At 31.6% G+C, this 16,059-nt stretch overlaps 1 protein-coding gene across 1 annotated transcript in view; it reads right to left on the reverse strand.

The window, feature by feature from the left end:
• Positions 1 to 16,059, reverse strand: part of LOC145328395 (uncharacterized) — a 310,864-nt gene that overhangs the window by 68,123 nt on the left and 226,682 nt on the right. The window contains exon 18 of the mRNA XM_080172033.1: positions 9,999 to 10,073. Within this exon, the coding sequence (XP_080028159.1) occupies positions 9,999 to 10,073 (75 nt within the window). The remainder of the gene's footprint in view (positions 1 to 9,998; positions 10,074 to 16,059) is intronic.

Consider the following 16,059-nt stretch of genomic DNA (forward strand, 5'->3'; position numbering starts at 1 on the left):
CTAACTAAAGTCGCAAAGACTTGATTTATTGTTTTTTTTCTCATCAAAATATTGTTAACTTGATGTTGCTACACTACTTATAAACATTGTCCTTGTTAAAATTTATAAAATATCTAATTTTTCATATTTGTTTGAAAATAAAAGAAAATATAAAAATTTGTATCAACAAAATTCGTTGATATTTGAATTTTCACAGAACTTTTTTGCTATTGCCAAAATTAATTTATTTGGTTGAGTTTTCAAGGAATTTTTTCTGAAATGTTTAAAAATAATAAAGAAAAATATAATGTGCTGTTATTGTTATCAACAAAACAAAGATTAAAATTTCATTTTGCAGAATAGATTTTAAAATAACTTCATTAGATAAAACACAAGATTTTGTCTTATTTTCACATACATAATACGATAAATTCAACTTCTCAAAATTATATTTTACACCTTTTTGTAAATAATCTGATTTTTGGTTAAGTTTTTATGATTATTGCTTTGCAAAAAATCTCGTTTAAGTTCATCTAAAATTTTGTTGCTAATTTGGAGCGAAGCTTCTCTTTGAATGTCTGTGTTCATTACACGTTTCCCCAAAGATTTTTTATTTGTTGGCTTATTGAATTTTGTTTGGTTGGTTTATTAGTTTGAGTGTATAAACGTTTCAACCACTAATTGTGATTCAAAGATGGGATAATTTATTGCATCGACATTTGGGAGAACAATATTTTGTCATGGGCAGCTTTTAATTTTCATATTTTCTATTGACCTACAGCTTTCCCCTACTCCAATTTTATAAGAACTGTAAAATGTAATAAATACAATTTTTACGCCAATAAAAAGATTGTAAAAAAAAGTTTTATATTAAATTAACTTACACAATTTTGTGCAAATAAATAACATTACATCAGGGCTCGGCAGCCGCGTGTAAGCCTCAGTTATATCAACATATCATAACTGAATTCCTAAACAGACAATCATTCTTTACGATTTTTTTTTACAAACGGGTTGAAATTTGAGGCGTATGCGCAGCTGCCGAGCCCTTCATAACATTATAGATGAAAATTAAGCAAAAGATTTAAAAAATCATATAGACAGAAGTAATTAGATGTATGTGGTCTTTGAATCTCTGAAACGGGAAAACCAATTACAGGGGAGCTTCCTAATTGACCAAGTTTTATGCTATTTTGCAAGTATTTAGATCATTTAAAACAGAAGGTAAAAAATAAATATAAAGCTACGAATTCTAAATTTACTCCGCTTTAAGATTTATTCTAATAATCATTTTTTCAGTATGGCTTTGAAACTGATTAATATCCGCTGGATTAGAGTTGGTTCTCAGACATAAGGAAAATCATGTATGGCATCGCATTACGGACAATTTTCCACAAATATCAAAATAAAAAAAACCATAAAATCAATGCTAGTTTTGTTATCCTGGGCCTTCAATTTCAATTTCAATTTTTTTATTTTCATATTCGTGAAAGGCTGTCTAAAATACGATAAATAACTTAAACTTATGTATTATTCTTCTGTATCCTTTACATGTACAATAAAAGTTGAAAACCAACTAGTAAAGGAAAGAAAAATGGTATAATAAACACAATAAGTTAACACCCCCGCCGGGCCATAAATAAAGGTATAAGTAGATTGCAAAAATATTAGTATTCTGTAATTGTTATCAAGCAAGAAAAAATTGAGAAAGAGCACTTTTGAAACAAACACAAAAGAACACACGTTAAAACAAAACAGCTATGTGACTGCCTGATAGTTGCTATAATCCTATAATGTAAAGTAGTATGATTTTTATCAGTAGCTAAAGATTTAGTTTACTTCTAAACCGATTGAATTCTTCATTTTATGGAATCTTGGCATAGGTCTCTAGATGGTTTTAGACTATTCAATTTTTAGATTGAAGTATTGGGATGTTTTCAGGTTATTTTTTCTTTTCCTATCTCTTTTGTGCAAAGCTCTTAGGTTGTATGGGCGAAGCCGCTAGAATTTCTTATTGCAACTAGATTGCAAATTCATAGTGCAGAAGCTCTTTTTATTTTTATACAACACAACCATTAATTTATGTCTATTTACCTATCCCTGTACTCTGTCAATCTTTCAACCCTCGGCCCCACTGGGGTCGTATTGCAACCCCCATAGGACCTAATACATGTCTTTTGGTGTTGAAATAAAACAGTGTATAAAATATTTCTTTTAATGGGTCGCTCGATATTTTTTTTATATTTTTGGTTTTCAGGAAAGGCAGTGACAACTGAAATATTTATTTTGCCTGTTTTATTTCCGCTAATTGAAAAATATCATTATTAAAACTTATTGATATTCTATTTTGTTACACCTTTAAAATAAATATATTAAAAAGAAGTTGTATCAACTTTTTTGCTTTTTATTTAAGATAGCTAGCCGGTCCTTTCAGTAAGTAGTAGATGTAAAATTTTTCATAGAATTCAGATATGCAATCGGTTTTTTTGTAGACCTCTTATTTTTTAAGTAATTTAAGTTTTTTAAAAAAATAATTAAGTCGGTTTTAAGGTACTAAAACGCAACAAAATAAAAGAAGAAAATAGCCAGTATGAACAAAAATAGTAAGATCTTTAATTTGACACCTTACTTTTAAAATTCTGTTGAGTAATTGTTGAAAAAATTTATTTTTTAACCTCGGTTTAATCAAAACATTAAACCTAAATATTTTCTCATACAGACATAAAAAATATGGGTTCATATATACCATTAGAATGAGAAAAATAATATGAATTCATTCTAAGCAAAATTGAAAAAGTTAAAAAAAATTGTAATAAAAAATAGAAAAAATAAAAAGTTTATTTTAAGAATTGTAACTACTAAACTAGCCAATCACAAATCGCAAAAATTGACGAATCGGGAAGCGTAACCTATAAAATTAACCTATAGAATTGCCAGAAAAAAAGGAGAACGTTCATACAATATATACAATAGATACTACAATAAATATAGTGATATTAAAGAACATGTAAAGAATGAAATATTATGAACAAATATGCATCAGTCTGTTTATAAACTTCAAAACAATGCAGTTAAAAATACATTATTGTTTCTTGTGTTTAAAAAATATCTGCTACATTGCATTGTCTTTTGTTTAGGTTTGGTTCAGGTTTGGTTCAAGCTAACCCTTTAAAGCCGAAAATTATGATTCTTAAAATAAACTTATTTTTTTTTATTATAGTTTTATAAAACTTTTTCAATTTTGCTTAGAATAGATTCGTAATATTTTTCTGATTCTAAAGGTATATATGAACCCATGTTTTTTTATGTCTGTTTGAGAAAATATTTAGGTCTAAAGTTTTTATTAAACCGAGGTTAAAAAATTGATTTTTTCAATAATTACTCAACAGAATTTTAAAAGTAAGGTGTCAAATTAAAGATCTTACTATTTTTGTTCATACTGGCCATTTTCTTCTTTTATTTTGTTGCGTTTTAGTACCTTAAAACCGACTTAATTATTTTTTAAAAAAAACTTAAATTACTTAAAAAATAAGAGGTCTACAAAAAAACCGATTGCATATCTGAATTCTATGAAAAATTTTACATCTACTACTTACTGAAAGGACCGGCTAGCTATCTTAAATAAAAAGCAAAAAAGTTGATACAACTTCTTTCGTTAAAATTCTTTCTTAACAATCATATAAAGGCATATGAATCTCATATAGGAGAAAATTATCAAAAAAGAATTAAATAATAATTGAAAAAGAAAGGTGTACAAAAATCCCTAGAGGCTATGGATGATTAAATATTAAAAATAAAAAAGGACAGAAATATTGCTGACCATCCAACTCTTTTTAATTAATTCCCTTTTTTCTTTTTTAAGTCTACTATTGTTTTAATTTCATTATGGAATATCAAGGATTTTTACTGTAAGGTCCTGAATTAATGGGATTTATTAACAATTTCCATCAGTGTATTTTGAATCAGGGAGGTAGGTGACACTTGGCTGTTTATTACACTTGTACCTAACGTTTTATAAAACCGTTTTCTTATTCGTTGGCACAACAACTTTAGGGACTTTTATTTAGTTTTGAGTGGTTGGTTCCTAAAGTTGAATGTCCAAACGATTCAACAACTAAATGTAATTTACAAAATGGGTAATTTTATGTATCATCATTGGGGATGTACATCAATTTATCGGCCATTGTTTTATCCCTTTAAATCCCTGGTAATTCAGTCGGTTTTCCTTATTATGTCAACCATTTCTGTATATCTAAATTTATCAATATATTAATGAACAAACTTTAATAGCGATGTCATTTCATTGAACAGAATATATACGATATCATGCTAGAAGTTTAGTAAGCTTACTTATTCAGTAAGTTAGGTATATAGATTAAATATGATAAATTAAAGCATTTCCATAAAGTGTATCTATGTTACTTATATTACAAAATCTTTTTGGTTCGCTAATTTTTCCCGACAAGAATATTTTTTAGTTTTTGTGCTTAAATGACAGTCCTTTTTAGAAAATTAATGCAGCCGATAATATGAAAATTTGGATTTGCTTATTTATTAGGTTCTCAGTGTAAAGTCTAATTCCTTATATTCGTGACTCTGTTATATGGACAAAATCTATCTAGACATTTGAGGCGTGGAAACTTTTCCCAGGAAAATATGTGTGTCCTAATATTGTAATTATGTTTTTAATATTAAGATACGATTCATATTTGTCTAATTTGTGACCAAAAAATCACAGAATGTTTGTCTGTCTTTCTTGATGATTGTCTATAATAAAGAATCTTGCTTACTGTTGAACCAATATGGTTCTCCTTTACAGTGAAGCTTATCATTGGTCCATTGAAGGTTTATAACTTTTATGGTGAGAGGGTATCACCAACATACCAAGAGAAACCTCCCTTCAGAAAAATAGACCCCACCCCCCGTCACAAAAATTATTTATTTACTTTTTCTTTTTTGAAAACCAAGAGAAACATTGTATGTTCTTATCTGTTTTCAAACATTATTTCATTTGTGTCAAATGTTCTTTGATATTTCTCCTCCATAGAAAACACTTGTCCTTGTTTTTCTCATGTAAAGGCAACATATATGCAATTCAAGATAATAATTTTATAATCATTATATCATTTAATTGTTTTTTAATACAGGAATTTAATGGATGAGGCTTTGATCAAATTATTAGCTTTTGTTTTAAATAAGAACAATACTTATTAAAACTATATCTTTTTTTCCAACATGGCTCCGAATCCGATTAATTTTTGCTGGATTAGAACCGTTTTTGATCCATACTGACCAAAAATGTAACGTTTAATCAATACTCGGCATCACGAGACCAACAAATACATTTTGATTTATCCGCGGATAACTGTTTATAATAAATTCTTATAATAAAGTAACAGGATGTTTGTCTGTAAGTTTTATGTTTGTACCGAAGGATCTCGCAAACCGCTGAACCGATCGGGTTCTTATTAACAGGGTAGCTTCTCATAGGTCCCGGGAAGGTTTATAACTATTTTGTGGGAGGGTACCGCCACCCTCCCAAGAGAAATTTTAAAAAAAATTGCAACATTGCAAGGTATCGACGAGACTTGAAAGCAACATAGGTAGGTATAGTATTATTTAAAAAAAAAATAACATCTAAAGTGCCACTAGATGCCTCGAGGGGCGTAACCGCTAGTAACTATTAACTAAATATAGTATGAATATTTTTTTTCTTTAACTGCGTTATACTTATCTTTTAATGCCGTGATAAAATAATCATGTACAGTAATGGGAACGAGACACAATTCTGTTTGTTAGGAGAAAAAACAAGGAAGAAATATCAGCAAGTGTTCAGAAGTAGCGCAGCTTAACTTCGGTAAAAATAATAGAATTAAGGAAGAGGTAATGCCCCTTAATAAATATAGGCACCGAGAAAAGTATAATGCAATCGTTATCAACTAAGAAATTTTGACATCTTACAGTTGCAAAAATAAGCTTTAAATTCTGTTTTAATAAATCAAGTGAATTTTAGAGTAGCTACGCTACTAGAAGATGAAATATTATCACTTAAATTCCCACCAATAAAACCATATTTTATGTCGATTTATAGAGTTTTTTTTATGAACGTAATAGTTGAAAAAATACATGCCTTCAATTTTAAAAACAAGTTTGCTTGTAAGTAAAAAGAACCATCTTCTAAAATGCTTTAACCAGGCATATTAACACAAAAACAGATCAATATTAAGATCACTTTGAATCACTAAGAAGTTTTGGGTAGTCTCTTTCGTGGCAACGCCCCTTAAGGGGCAATTCGTCGTTTTTTCAAAATGTTTTTTTTTAGGTTATGTTAGGTTAGGTTATATTGAGTTAGGTGATTGCCCCGCAGGGTAAGGCAATTGGCCCCGCACCGCAGGTTTAGAGCCCCCCGCAGGGGCTAGAAATAGGAGAAAAGCCACGAAAGGGACTATACCCAAAGTTTTTAACTGCATCAACTTGGAGAAAGCTTAATTTTTCTCCCATTGATCCCACCCTGCATAGTAGTACATAAAGACAAATGGACAAAAATTACCTAGAAAATTTATAGCCCTGTGTGTCTGGGGGATTTTTTATACAGTCAGGGGAATAAATGTCTTCTTGAACACTAGGAGTCATTATTTTTCTAATTCTATCTAATTATGTAAAAAGGGGGATGGAAAGGTTGAAAGCAGGGATGGAGGGGGGAGGGGGGCAATGGGATGTTTATTACACTAGTCCTCTTATTTGTTGACTTACAAACTTTGGGGACTACTATTAAATCTTGTTTGGTTGGTTCATTAAGTTGATTGTAAAATAGTTTCAATTGCTAATTATAATCAAAAGGAGGGATAATTTTGTATATCATCATTGGGAATGTAAATCAATTTATCGGCCATTGTCTTATCCCTTTAGATCCCAGTAACCTTCGTCAGTCCTGTTCAAAATTTGTCTTTATATAAAATTGTCAATCTAGAAGAATAAATTGAAATACACAACTTGCTTTTTAATCAACTTTGTATTACGCAAGAAAAAGGGTAAAGTAAAGGGTAAAAAGAAAGGGCGGTATCAGATTTAGATAAAAAAAAATCGGCAAGTCAAGAAATGGTGTACTGTAAAAAATATCCATTAATATAAAGTAGTACAATTTTTTGTATAAAGGTAAAGGTTTTGGAAAATACTTAATTGATTGTACTTTTCAGTAAAACTTTATAGATGTCTTTTTAGATGGTTTTAGACTATTTTTCTGATCTTCGGGCAAACATTACACGTATTTTTTTTAGAGTATGGTGCAAATAAAAAGGGAGAAGGGTGGGGGATGGGTTGTACATGTTAAAAAAACTGATACAAGAGAAAAGTAATCACCCCCGAAAAAAAGATAAAATTACAAAAATCGAAGCTGTTTTACATCCGCTGGATTAGAACCCGTATTTAGCATTAATGAAAAAACATGTATATCATTATATTACAGATAATTTTCCACGAATATCAATATAAAAATCTTAAAGTTAATACCAGTTTTGTTAGCAAGGTCCATTTGCCCCTTTACAGACCTGGTTTTAATCTTATGATTTATCATTTTAATATTTACGGAAAGCTGTATATAACACGAGTCGATAAATAACTATTATATTTTAGCATACTTTATTATTCTCAATGTATTCTAAATAAGTTGCCTGGTGTGTTATTTAAGATCCCCGAAAAGGCACGAATGATAAATCTTCAAATTTTAACGTCTCTGCACATTTTAACGTCTCTTCATGGATCTGAAGGGATAGGACAGTGACCGATAAATTGATGCACATACCCAATATTGATACAGAAAATTACTCATTTTGTAGATTACAATTCAGTGGTTCAAACTTTTGGAATCTCAACTTCATGACGTATATAAAATTCAATTAAAGTCCCCAAAGTTGTTAAGCCAACGAAAAAGAAAACGTAATTATTAAACTTTGGGAACTAGTTTAATAAACAGCCTAATGCCCCTTTCCTCCCAAGGCAAAAGTACAATTTAGAATCTTTTTCTGAAAAATTTTCCTAGATCCTATATGAGGGGTCACAGCGATGAAAAAATATCATCAAATACGTCAAAATTTAAGAAATCTTCTAAAATCTTTATTTTTGAAAACTTTGTAAAATATAGAATTATCAAAATCAGCCATTAAAAGAATCATTATAATAAGAATCTAAATTCTAGTATGGCTTCGAAACCGATTAATATCTGCTGGATTAAAATCGGTTCTTAGCCAAACTGAAAAATCACGTTAACATCGAATTACAGACAATTTTCCATGAATATTAAAATAAAAACCATAAAACTAGATTATATTTTTTTCATTTTAATATCTGTGAAAAGCTATCTTTAATACGATGCGATAAACAACTATTTTAGGAATAGCTTCACAGAACTACCTCTACCTATTTTTATCACAATTCCTATCTTTATTTAATTTTAACCTGACAATTTATTGGGGCAAAATCGATCGCTATCAAAAGCAAAATCCCTTTTTAATACAGAGAGAAGCAGTTTTTTACCCCAAAAACAACTTCATTTATGTTATTGTTCCTTTGGGGAAAAGTTTGGTAATAAATAAGGACACAAGAAAGTCTTACAGATTAGGTCACCCCGTAGGAACAGGAATATGGCTAGTTCAAAATTTTAATTAAGATAAATGCATGTTTTTTTTCTTCTATATATCAATTTAAAAAATTATTATGATACAACTTTTTAAAACCATGACAAAAATAACTTTTTGGGGAGGAAGGGGGGCATTTATTCAGTATCAAAATGAAGGATCGTATTAATCGTAATTTACAGCCACTCATTAAATGATCCATAGCAAAAAAGTTATCTTAAAGACCATCGGTAAATAAGAACAATTTTGCTAGAGGTACAGTGTTTCATAGTATCAGCAAAAATTCTTTTTTATATAGCAAAAAATTATGATCGCAGGCATAGATAAATTGAGTAAAAATTAATCTCCCCTCATCTAAAATTTCAAAGTATCTTATTATTATTTTTTTACCATTATTAATTAATACTTCTTTTGTGTTTTTTAATGTTTCGTTTTACATATTCAAATCAACTTTACTAAAGATTTTGCTAAAAGGAAGGAATGTATAAATCGTATATACATTATATCGTTTTTCCCTTCGACCCGAGTAGCTGAAAATAGGCTTTGCAATATTTGGGTTATCTGCTGTACAACTTCGGAAATTAGGGAAGAAATAGGCAATCAATTTTCAGTTGATCCAATGGAATTTATATGCGGAAGGGTATGCACACCAAAAATAGGATGAAATCTTAACATATGAGATTAATTAAGACTTGCCTCTGCAGATCATTGATAACAATTTAAAACTTTTTTTCGTAAATTTAATCTAAGTAACTACTTAATTTTCAGTTTGAAGCGTAGCATATCTATTAAGGTTCCACCTTAACTGTGTAGGTAGAAATTTATGTTATTGTTAAGTATAGAAAAAAAGGGCAAATGGGGTCAAAGAATGCTACCCAAATGTTAATTTACTGAGAAAAACAAAAGAATATAAGCTGCATCCAACACGTTTTACATTAGATATTTTAACTTATTAAATAAAATAACCATGGAAAAGACTACAGAATAAAAAACTCGATACATCATAGTTAGTAGGGTTGGCCATCCACTCAATTTTTGGTCGGATTCGGATTCTTACAAAAAACCACCCAAAAAAATAGAGGATCAATCCGTGGATTGCCGATTCTTGGTTTTTTTTTGCGGATTGCGGATTTTCAGATTGAGGATTCTAGCAATATTTAAAAAAAAATTTAAACTTTTAACAAATTTCTAGCGCCTACAGGGGCTATTTTCTAACCCTTACTTAACCTAACCTAACCTAAAATAAGTCTAATTAGTTTTCCGGCCAATTTAAATAAAAAAAAAATTAAGTGCTACAAAATTAATAATTCGAATCCGCTATTTTAATTGCGGATTCGGATTGCCAACCCTGATAATTAGGGTGTTGAACACTGACTAAAAGCATACCTGACAAACGGTAAATTCCATCGACAATGCCCCTCTTCTCAATGAACTCAGCACAGTGCACCAACACTTTCGGAACTGAAATACAAATTAGTGGTTATTGGTGCTATACATGATTTTTCAGTATGCCTGATAACCGGTTCTAATCCAGCGGATATTGATCGGTTTTGAAGCCATACTGGAAAATATTTTAATAGCGAAGCTACTATACATATATAACTAGAATATGCATGTACGTCCGTAATACCGTCCGTTACAGTAGGTTTTAAAAGTATGTTAGCTTTCTAGGGGAAAGCCATAACCTTAACTTATTACCATGCACTGTTATGACTTATATTCAACGTTCTTGCAATGAAAAATTCGTTTGTTTGCAGGACTTTCGGCCATTTAATTATAAAATTAATTCGCAAGATTAGGTTTATTCGTAGGTACAGAAAAATAAGACTCAATAGTATCCCATCCTCTAGAGGTAAAACTTCTAAACTGATGACAATTTGATGGCTTTTATAGCAAAATGGATAGAATTACATAAAAAAAAACCAGTTTTTATGTTCAAACAAATGTTATTTTTGACTGGCGGAATCACTTAGAATCTTATTTGACAGGTAAAGTATTTAAATCAACAATTTTGACGCAAAGAAATTGCAAACATGTTTTGGCAACCGTCAAACTGACGCAAGAAAAACACGAGAATTAAGAGTTTTGTTTGCATAATATAGACTTAAAATATAGATCTGAGTTAATTTAGGGTTTAGTTTAGGCTTAAGTTAAACATAGAATTCCTTAAAGTATCTAAAGTTTTGGCAGAGACATTAATAGACATTAAACTATTGGTTAAAAAGTTTGAACACTGCTAGTACCAACTAATCAAGTCTTTAAAGTTTGTTAGCTATTTAATGAGAGGACAAATTCAAAAAATAACTTTGGAGTCAAGTATATTCTAATTCCCTCCCTCCCTGGATTTTGGATTATTCCAGGGCGGGTTTAAAGCTATTATTCTTAGCTGTAGTTCAAATTAAATCTGCCTCTGAAAAAGAATCTAACAAAAAATATTATTGGAAAGCTAATATGCAATAATATGCACGAAATATTTATTAGGGAGGGAGGGAACATAGAGTTGTTTAGTACACTAGTCCCCAAAGTTTTATAATAACGTTTTCTTATTCGTTGAAATAATAAATTTGGTGTCTTCTGTTAATTTTGATTGGTTGGTACATTAATTTATAGTCCAAACGTTTCAACCATTAATTGTAATCTACAGAAATGGTGATTTGGTGTTTTATTATTGGGGATGTACATCCAATTATCAGCAATTGTCTTATCCCGTTAGATCCCTTAAAATAATTAGTCTATTGTAAAAACTCTTTCGTTTTCCCGCATGAGTTGTCGGGCGCCATCTTAACTAAATCAGAGAGAAAACAAAGAAAAATTGGCGCGCTTTTTTATATTGAGCATTACTTCTTGCAAAAAACTATACGGACAATCATTCTATTATAAACTTTGGGGACTTTTAATGAATTTTGATTGGTTAGTTCATTTAGTTGAGTGTTTAACGTTTTAATCACAAATTGTAATCAAAAGAAGGGGACATTTTGTGTAACGTCATTGGGGATGTACATTAGTTTATCGGCCATTGTCTTATCTCTGTAGATCCCTGAGAGTAATTCAGAATACACACCCCTCCTCAACCAAACTTTATATTAAAAAAATGTCCCAAACATTCGGACAATTGGGCGTTCAAATAGGAGCTAGTGGTAGTTAAAATCAGTTGAGAACAAAATCCTAGCCGTTCCTTCTTGCCAGATATGGCCATTTTAAGATTTTAGTCAAATTACACTAAACAACCTGATACAAACTTCACTCTTCTTTGAATATTTTAGTGTAATTGTAGTGGGATAGCCCCAAAATAGAGTAGCCTTGCTCCTCTTACCAAACTGACTGCCTGAAGTTCCTAACAGGAAGTGCCTTATTGTGTTAACACAAGTAGGGATTCGAACCCATTCCCGAAACTATCCAACATGTAATAGCTGTGTATTACAGCATGATGACAGTAATTTGTATATTGGGCTTGGGCTGGGTTTCCCAACAGTTAGGCCCCTGCGCTGGAAGTAAAGTCTGGTCTTGACCACCATCTCTGTCCTGGGAGGCACTTTGATGTTTAAACCTAACCCTATCTAGTTGCCTCCTTGAGGAACCTTAAACACCATGGGGTTGTACAACTAATAATAGCCCCTGTCCAGTTTTCCAGTTTCACCTTCTGGAGGCCTCTACCTTGATTAGAATGGCCAGCAACTCCATGCTACCCATATCCTTGTCATCGGTCAGCTCTGAACAAATGGGGGACAATGGCTGTGGCTGACAGTGGCCTCATGAGAGCTGCCTTGGCCAGACAGTTGATTGTGCGGCTAGAGCGAATCTTGCCTTCAGTCGCTGGTGGTGGGAGGGGCTCTGGGCCTTTCCCAGGCTTGAGCCACTGGCTTGATGGGAGTGGGGGCGACCATGGCTACTCTACCAACTGATCCATACCATCAGCTCCATCAAACAGTAACTGTGTCCCCCAACTCCCTCAGAAATAACCCTCTCAGGTTTAGTCAAGGTCAGGGTAGAGCTAAGATGAGATGCTTCCCTGCCAATCCCAGATCATCACAGCTGCCATGGAAAGATAGCTGCAGGTGGTGGGCCGCATACCTATGCTTAGGATGCAAGATGCTGTTGTGCATCTTGAACCATACCCTGAACCTGGGAGGGTTCTTTCTGATGGAGTTGGGGGACACAGTTGCTGTTTGATGGACACAAGCTGATTGTATAGATTAGTTGGAAGAGTAGCCGTGTTGCCCACTCCCATTAGGCAAGTGGTCTCAGCCCTGCCAAGCCTGGGGAAGGTCAAGACACATCAAACTAACCCCCAGGACAGAGATGGTGGTCAAGACCAGGCCAAACTTCCAGCGAAGAGGTCTGGCTGTAGGGAACCCCAGATACAAGTCCAACAAGGAGCTGACCCTGCTGATCACCAACAACAGCCAGGATTAGCAGAGGGTATCCAGATGGGTATCCATTGCCTGAGCCTTATAGACAAATTACTGTCCTCTTGCTGTAATATACTGGTAATCAACATTGAATAGTTTTGGGAATGGGTTCGAATCCCCACTTGTGTTAACACAATAAGGCACTTCATGTTAGGAACTCCAGGCAGTCAGATTGGTCAGAGGAGCAAAGCTACCCTATTTTGGGGCTATCCCACTACAATTACACTAAAATATTCAAAGAAGAGTGAAGTTTGTATCAGGTTATTTAGTGTAATTTGACTAAAATCTTAAAATGGCCATATCTGGCAAGAAGGAACGGCTAGGATTTTGTTCTCAACTGATTCTAACTAACACTAGGTCCTATTTGAACGCCCAATTGTCCGAATGTTTGGGACATTTTTTTATTATAAAGTTTGGTTGAGGAGGGGTGTGAATATAGAAAGATATAGGTTTATAGATTTTAGAAAACCTAAGATTAGTCTTGGTTAGATTTTAAGCTGATGGATAGGAGCTAGTTCTTTTGTGTGATTATGTCCTTTAAGATGTCTTAAACGGCCCGACCTATCGCTCTAACTTTTTATAGAAGTTTAATATTAGTCCAGATAATGTTATTTTTCCAGAACATTAGTTCCTCCAGCTGCTAAATTTAAATTTGTAAAATCATGTGAGGTCAGATTTTGAGTTTAATTTGTACATTTAACAGTGGCTGCCTAATAAAGAAGGACATTTTTCAAATTAAAAAGAGTATAAACAATAAAAATCTTGATCTTTTTTTAAAGAATTGCCGTTTAAACCAGAAAAAAATTAGCTTTTTATTACACTAGTCCCCAAAATTTATATTAACGTTTTCTTATTCGTTGGGTAACAACTTTGGGGACTTTAGTGTATTTTGATTCATTAAGTTGAGTATTTAAACGTTTCAACCACCAATTTTAATTTACAGAAGTGGCCATTTTGTGTATCATCATTGGGGATGTACATCAATCTAATGGTTGGCCATTGTCTTATCCCTTTAGATCCCTGCATTTAAACATTTTTTACAATATCTTTGAATTGATACAAACGTTATGGACTGACAAACGAACATTAACTAGTTATAGAGTAGCTATTTTGCACATTATTGTGTTAAAAAATATGCAATTTCGTTGTATAACACTTTAAAACACACTTCAAGAAATTGAGGAAAATCTTTACATTATTTATTCATTTTTAAAAGTTTTTCAACCTATTTTTAAAACAAATACAATATTCTAAGACATTTATTTCGATTTTAGCAATCATTTTCAATTAATTTTGTCTAAATCAAAATGTTATATTTATAGGGCGGTTCAGCAAAATTAAAGTTTAAGCAAACTTTCGCATAAAAAGTCGAAAAATATGCAGTATCAATTGCAAAAAATGGCTGTACAGTAAAAAGTAATAGGATGTTTGTCTATCTTAAGGACTAAACCAATTGAAATATGCTTTCAAGATAAGTTTTCATTGTGAGCAATTTAGAGCAAATCCTATCCTTAAGAATAATTACATTAACAAAGATAGCTCAATGAAAGATAAAATAACTTCTCCATTACGTAATTAGGATTAAATGTTCCTAGACTATTTCTTTTTAAATTTATTTTTGTTTTTGTATAAACATAAAAATTCAAATGCACCATCTTGTTAAAAGAAGAAAAATATAATTTTGATATGTCAAAACCAAAACAAAATTGTATACAGTATTTCCTTTCAAACTAAAAACAAATTAATAAAACAGATAAATACAGAAGTTGTTAAAAAAAAATACTTTTGATTGATAAAGGTATCTTTTGTGCAGTTAATAAGTATTGAAGGATAAAAAGACGTAGAAACGGACAGACTTATTTAGTAGTATGCTACAAAAAAGAAGGATTTTAACGGCCTTGACCCGACTTTTAAAGTGCTATGAATCGTGTCACTGCATTGTCAAAAAGAAAAACATTGCACTCTAAAATATTTGGTTATTTTTTTTGAAATTAGGAAAGGAAAAATGGCCGATAAATTGATGTTCATCCCCAATGATGATACACAAAATTGCCCCTTCTGTAGATTACATTTGGTGGTTGAAACGATTAGACACTCAACTAAATGAATCAACCAATCAAAATTCTATATTTGAGGACTAATAAGCCCAATCTCCCCTCCCTCCCTGATCGAAAAGTCAGTCATTGCTTGCTTTGGGTTCAGTGGGTAGATCCATAGCATTAATAAAGGTAAGATTATTTTATTTCCATCTAAGGCATGAAGCTTTTTTAGAGGAAAGGCAATTTTTGTGATCTTAATAATCATATAGACAAATAATAATAATAACTTTTTTAGAGTGAACTTTATGCTTAAAGTAAAACGCCCAGTAATTAGAGAAAACAAGTTTAAATACTGTCAAAAAAGCGGCAAATGTATTTTGAAAATCATATATTTTAGACAGGACAGATAAAGATTCAATTATACTTCTAAAAAACGTTTTAATTCATATTTGGTACTACTGAATAAAACAGGATAAGATTATTTCCTCTTCTCTTGTCTTATCCCTGTAGATAAAGTCAGAAATAAACAGAAATTCCAATGATGACAAACTAAAATCCCCCATTTATAAAAGTGAAAAAGTCCTTAAGTAGGTTGAAATTAATGGGAGGAAGATTAATTTATCTCCCATTTATCTATCACTTCATGTATATAATAGATGATAAAATCTGAGATAGATATGACAGCCAAAATTATCACTTATCAAAAAATGAAAGTTTTGGGGGATTTTTTAATTACAACTTGAGAAATATTGTTAGCAGTGCTGATACTCTATAATTCAGTCAGTAAAAACCGCCTTTATTTTCTAATTTTTGTCGCTAAATTAGGTTGCTAATATAGTCCTTCATGGTCAGGGGTATGGGATTGGGCAAATTTCATAATGGATCCCTATGAAGGATCAATATATTAACCAGCTAGGAGAAACATTTTATCAGGATATGCTAGAATCTCTAACAATATCCACGTATTCTTAATCCATTTCTACAATTCATATCCAAATA

This window comes from Acartia tonsa, chromosome 9 (genome assembly GCF_053477335.1).
Source record: "Acartia tonsa isolate MP-2025a chromosome 9, ASM5347733v1, whole genome shotgun sequence".
Taxonomy (NCBI): Eukaryota; Metazoa; Arthropoda; class Copepoda; order Calanoida; family Acartiidae; genus Acartia; species Acartia tonsa.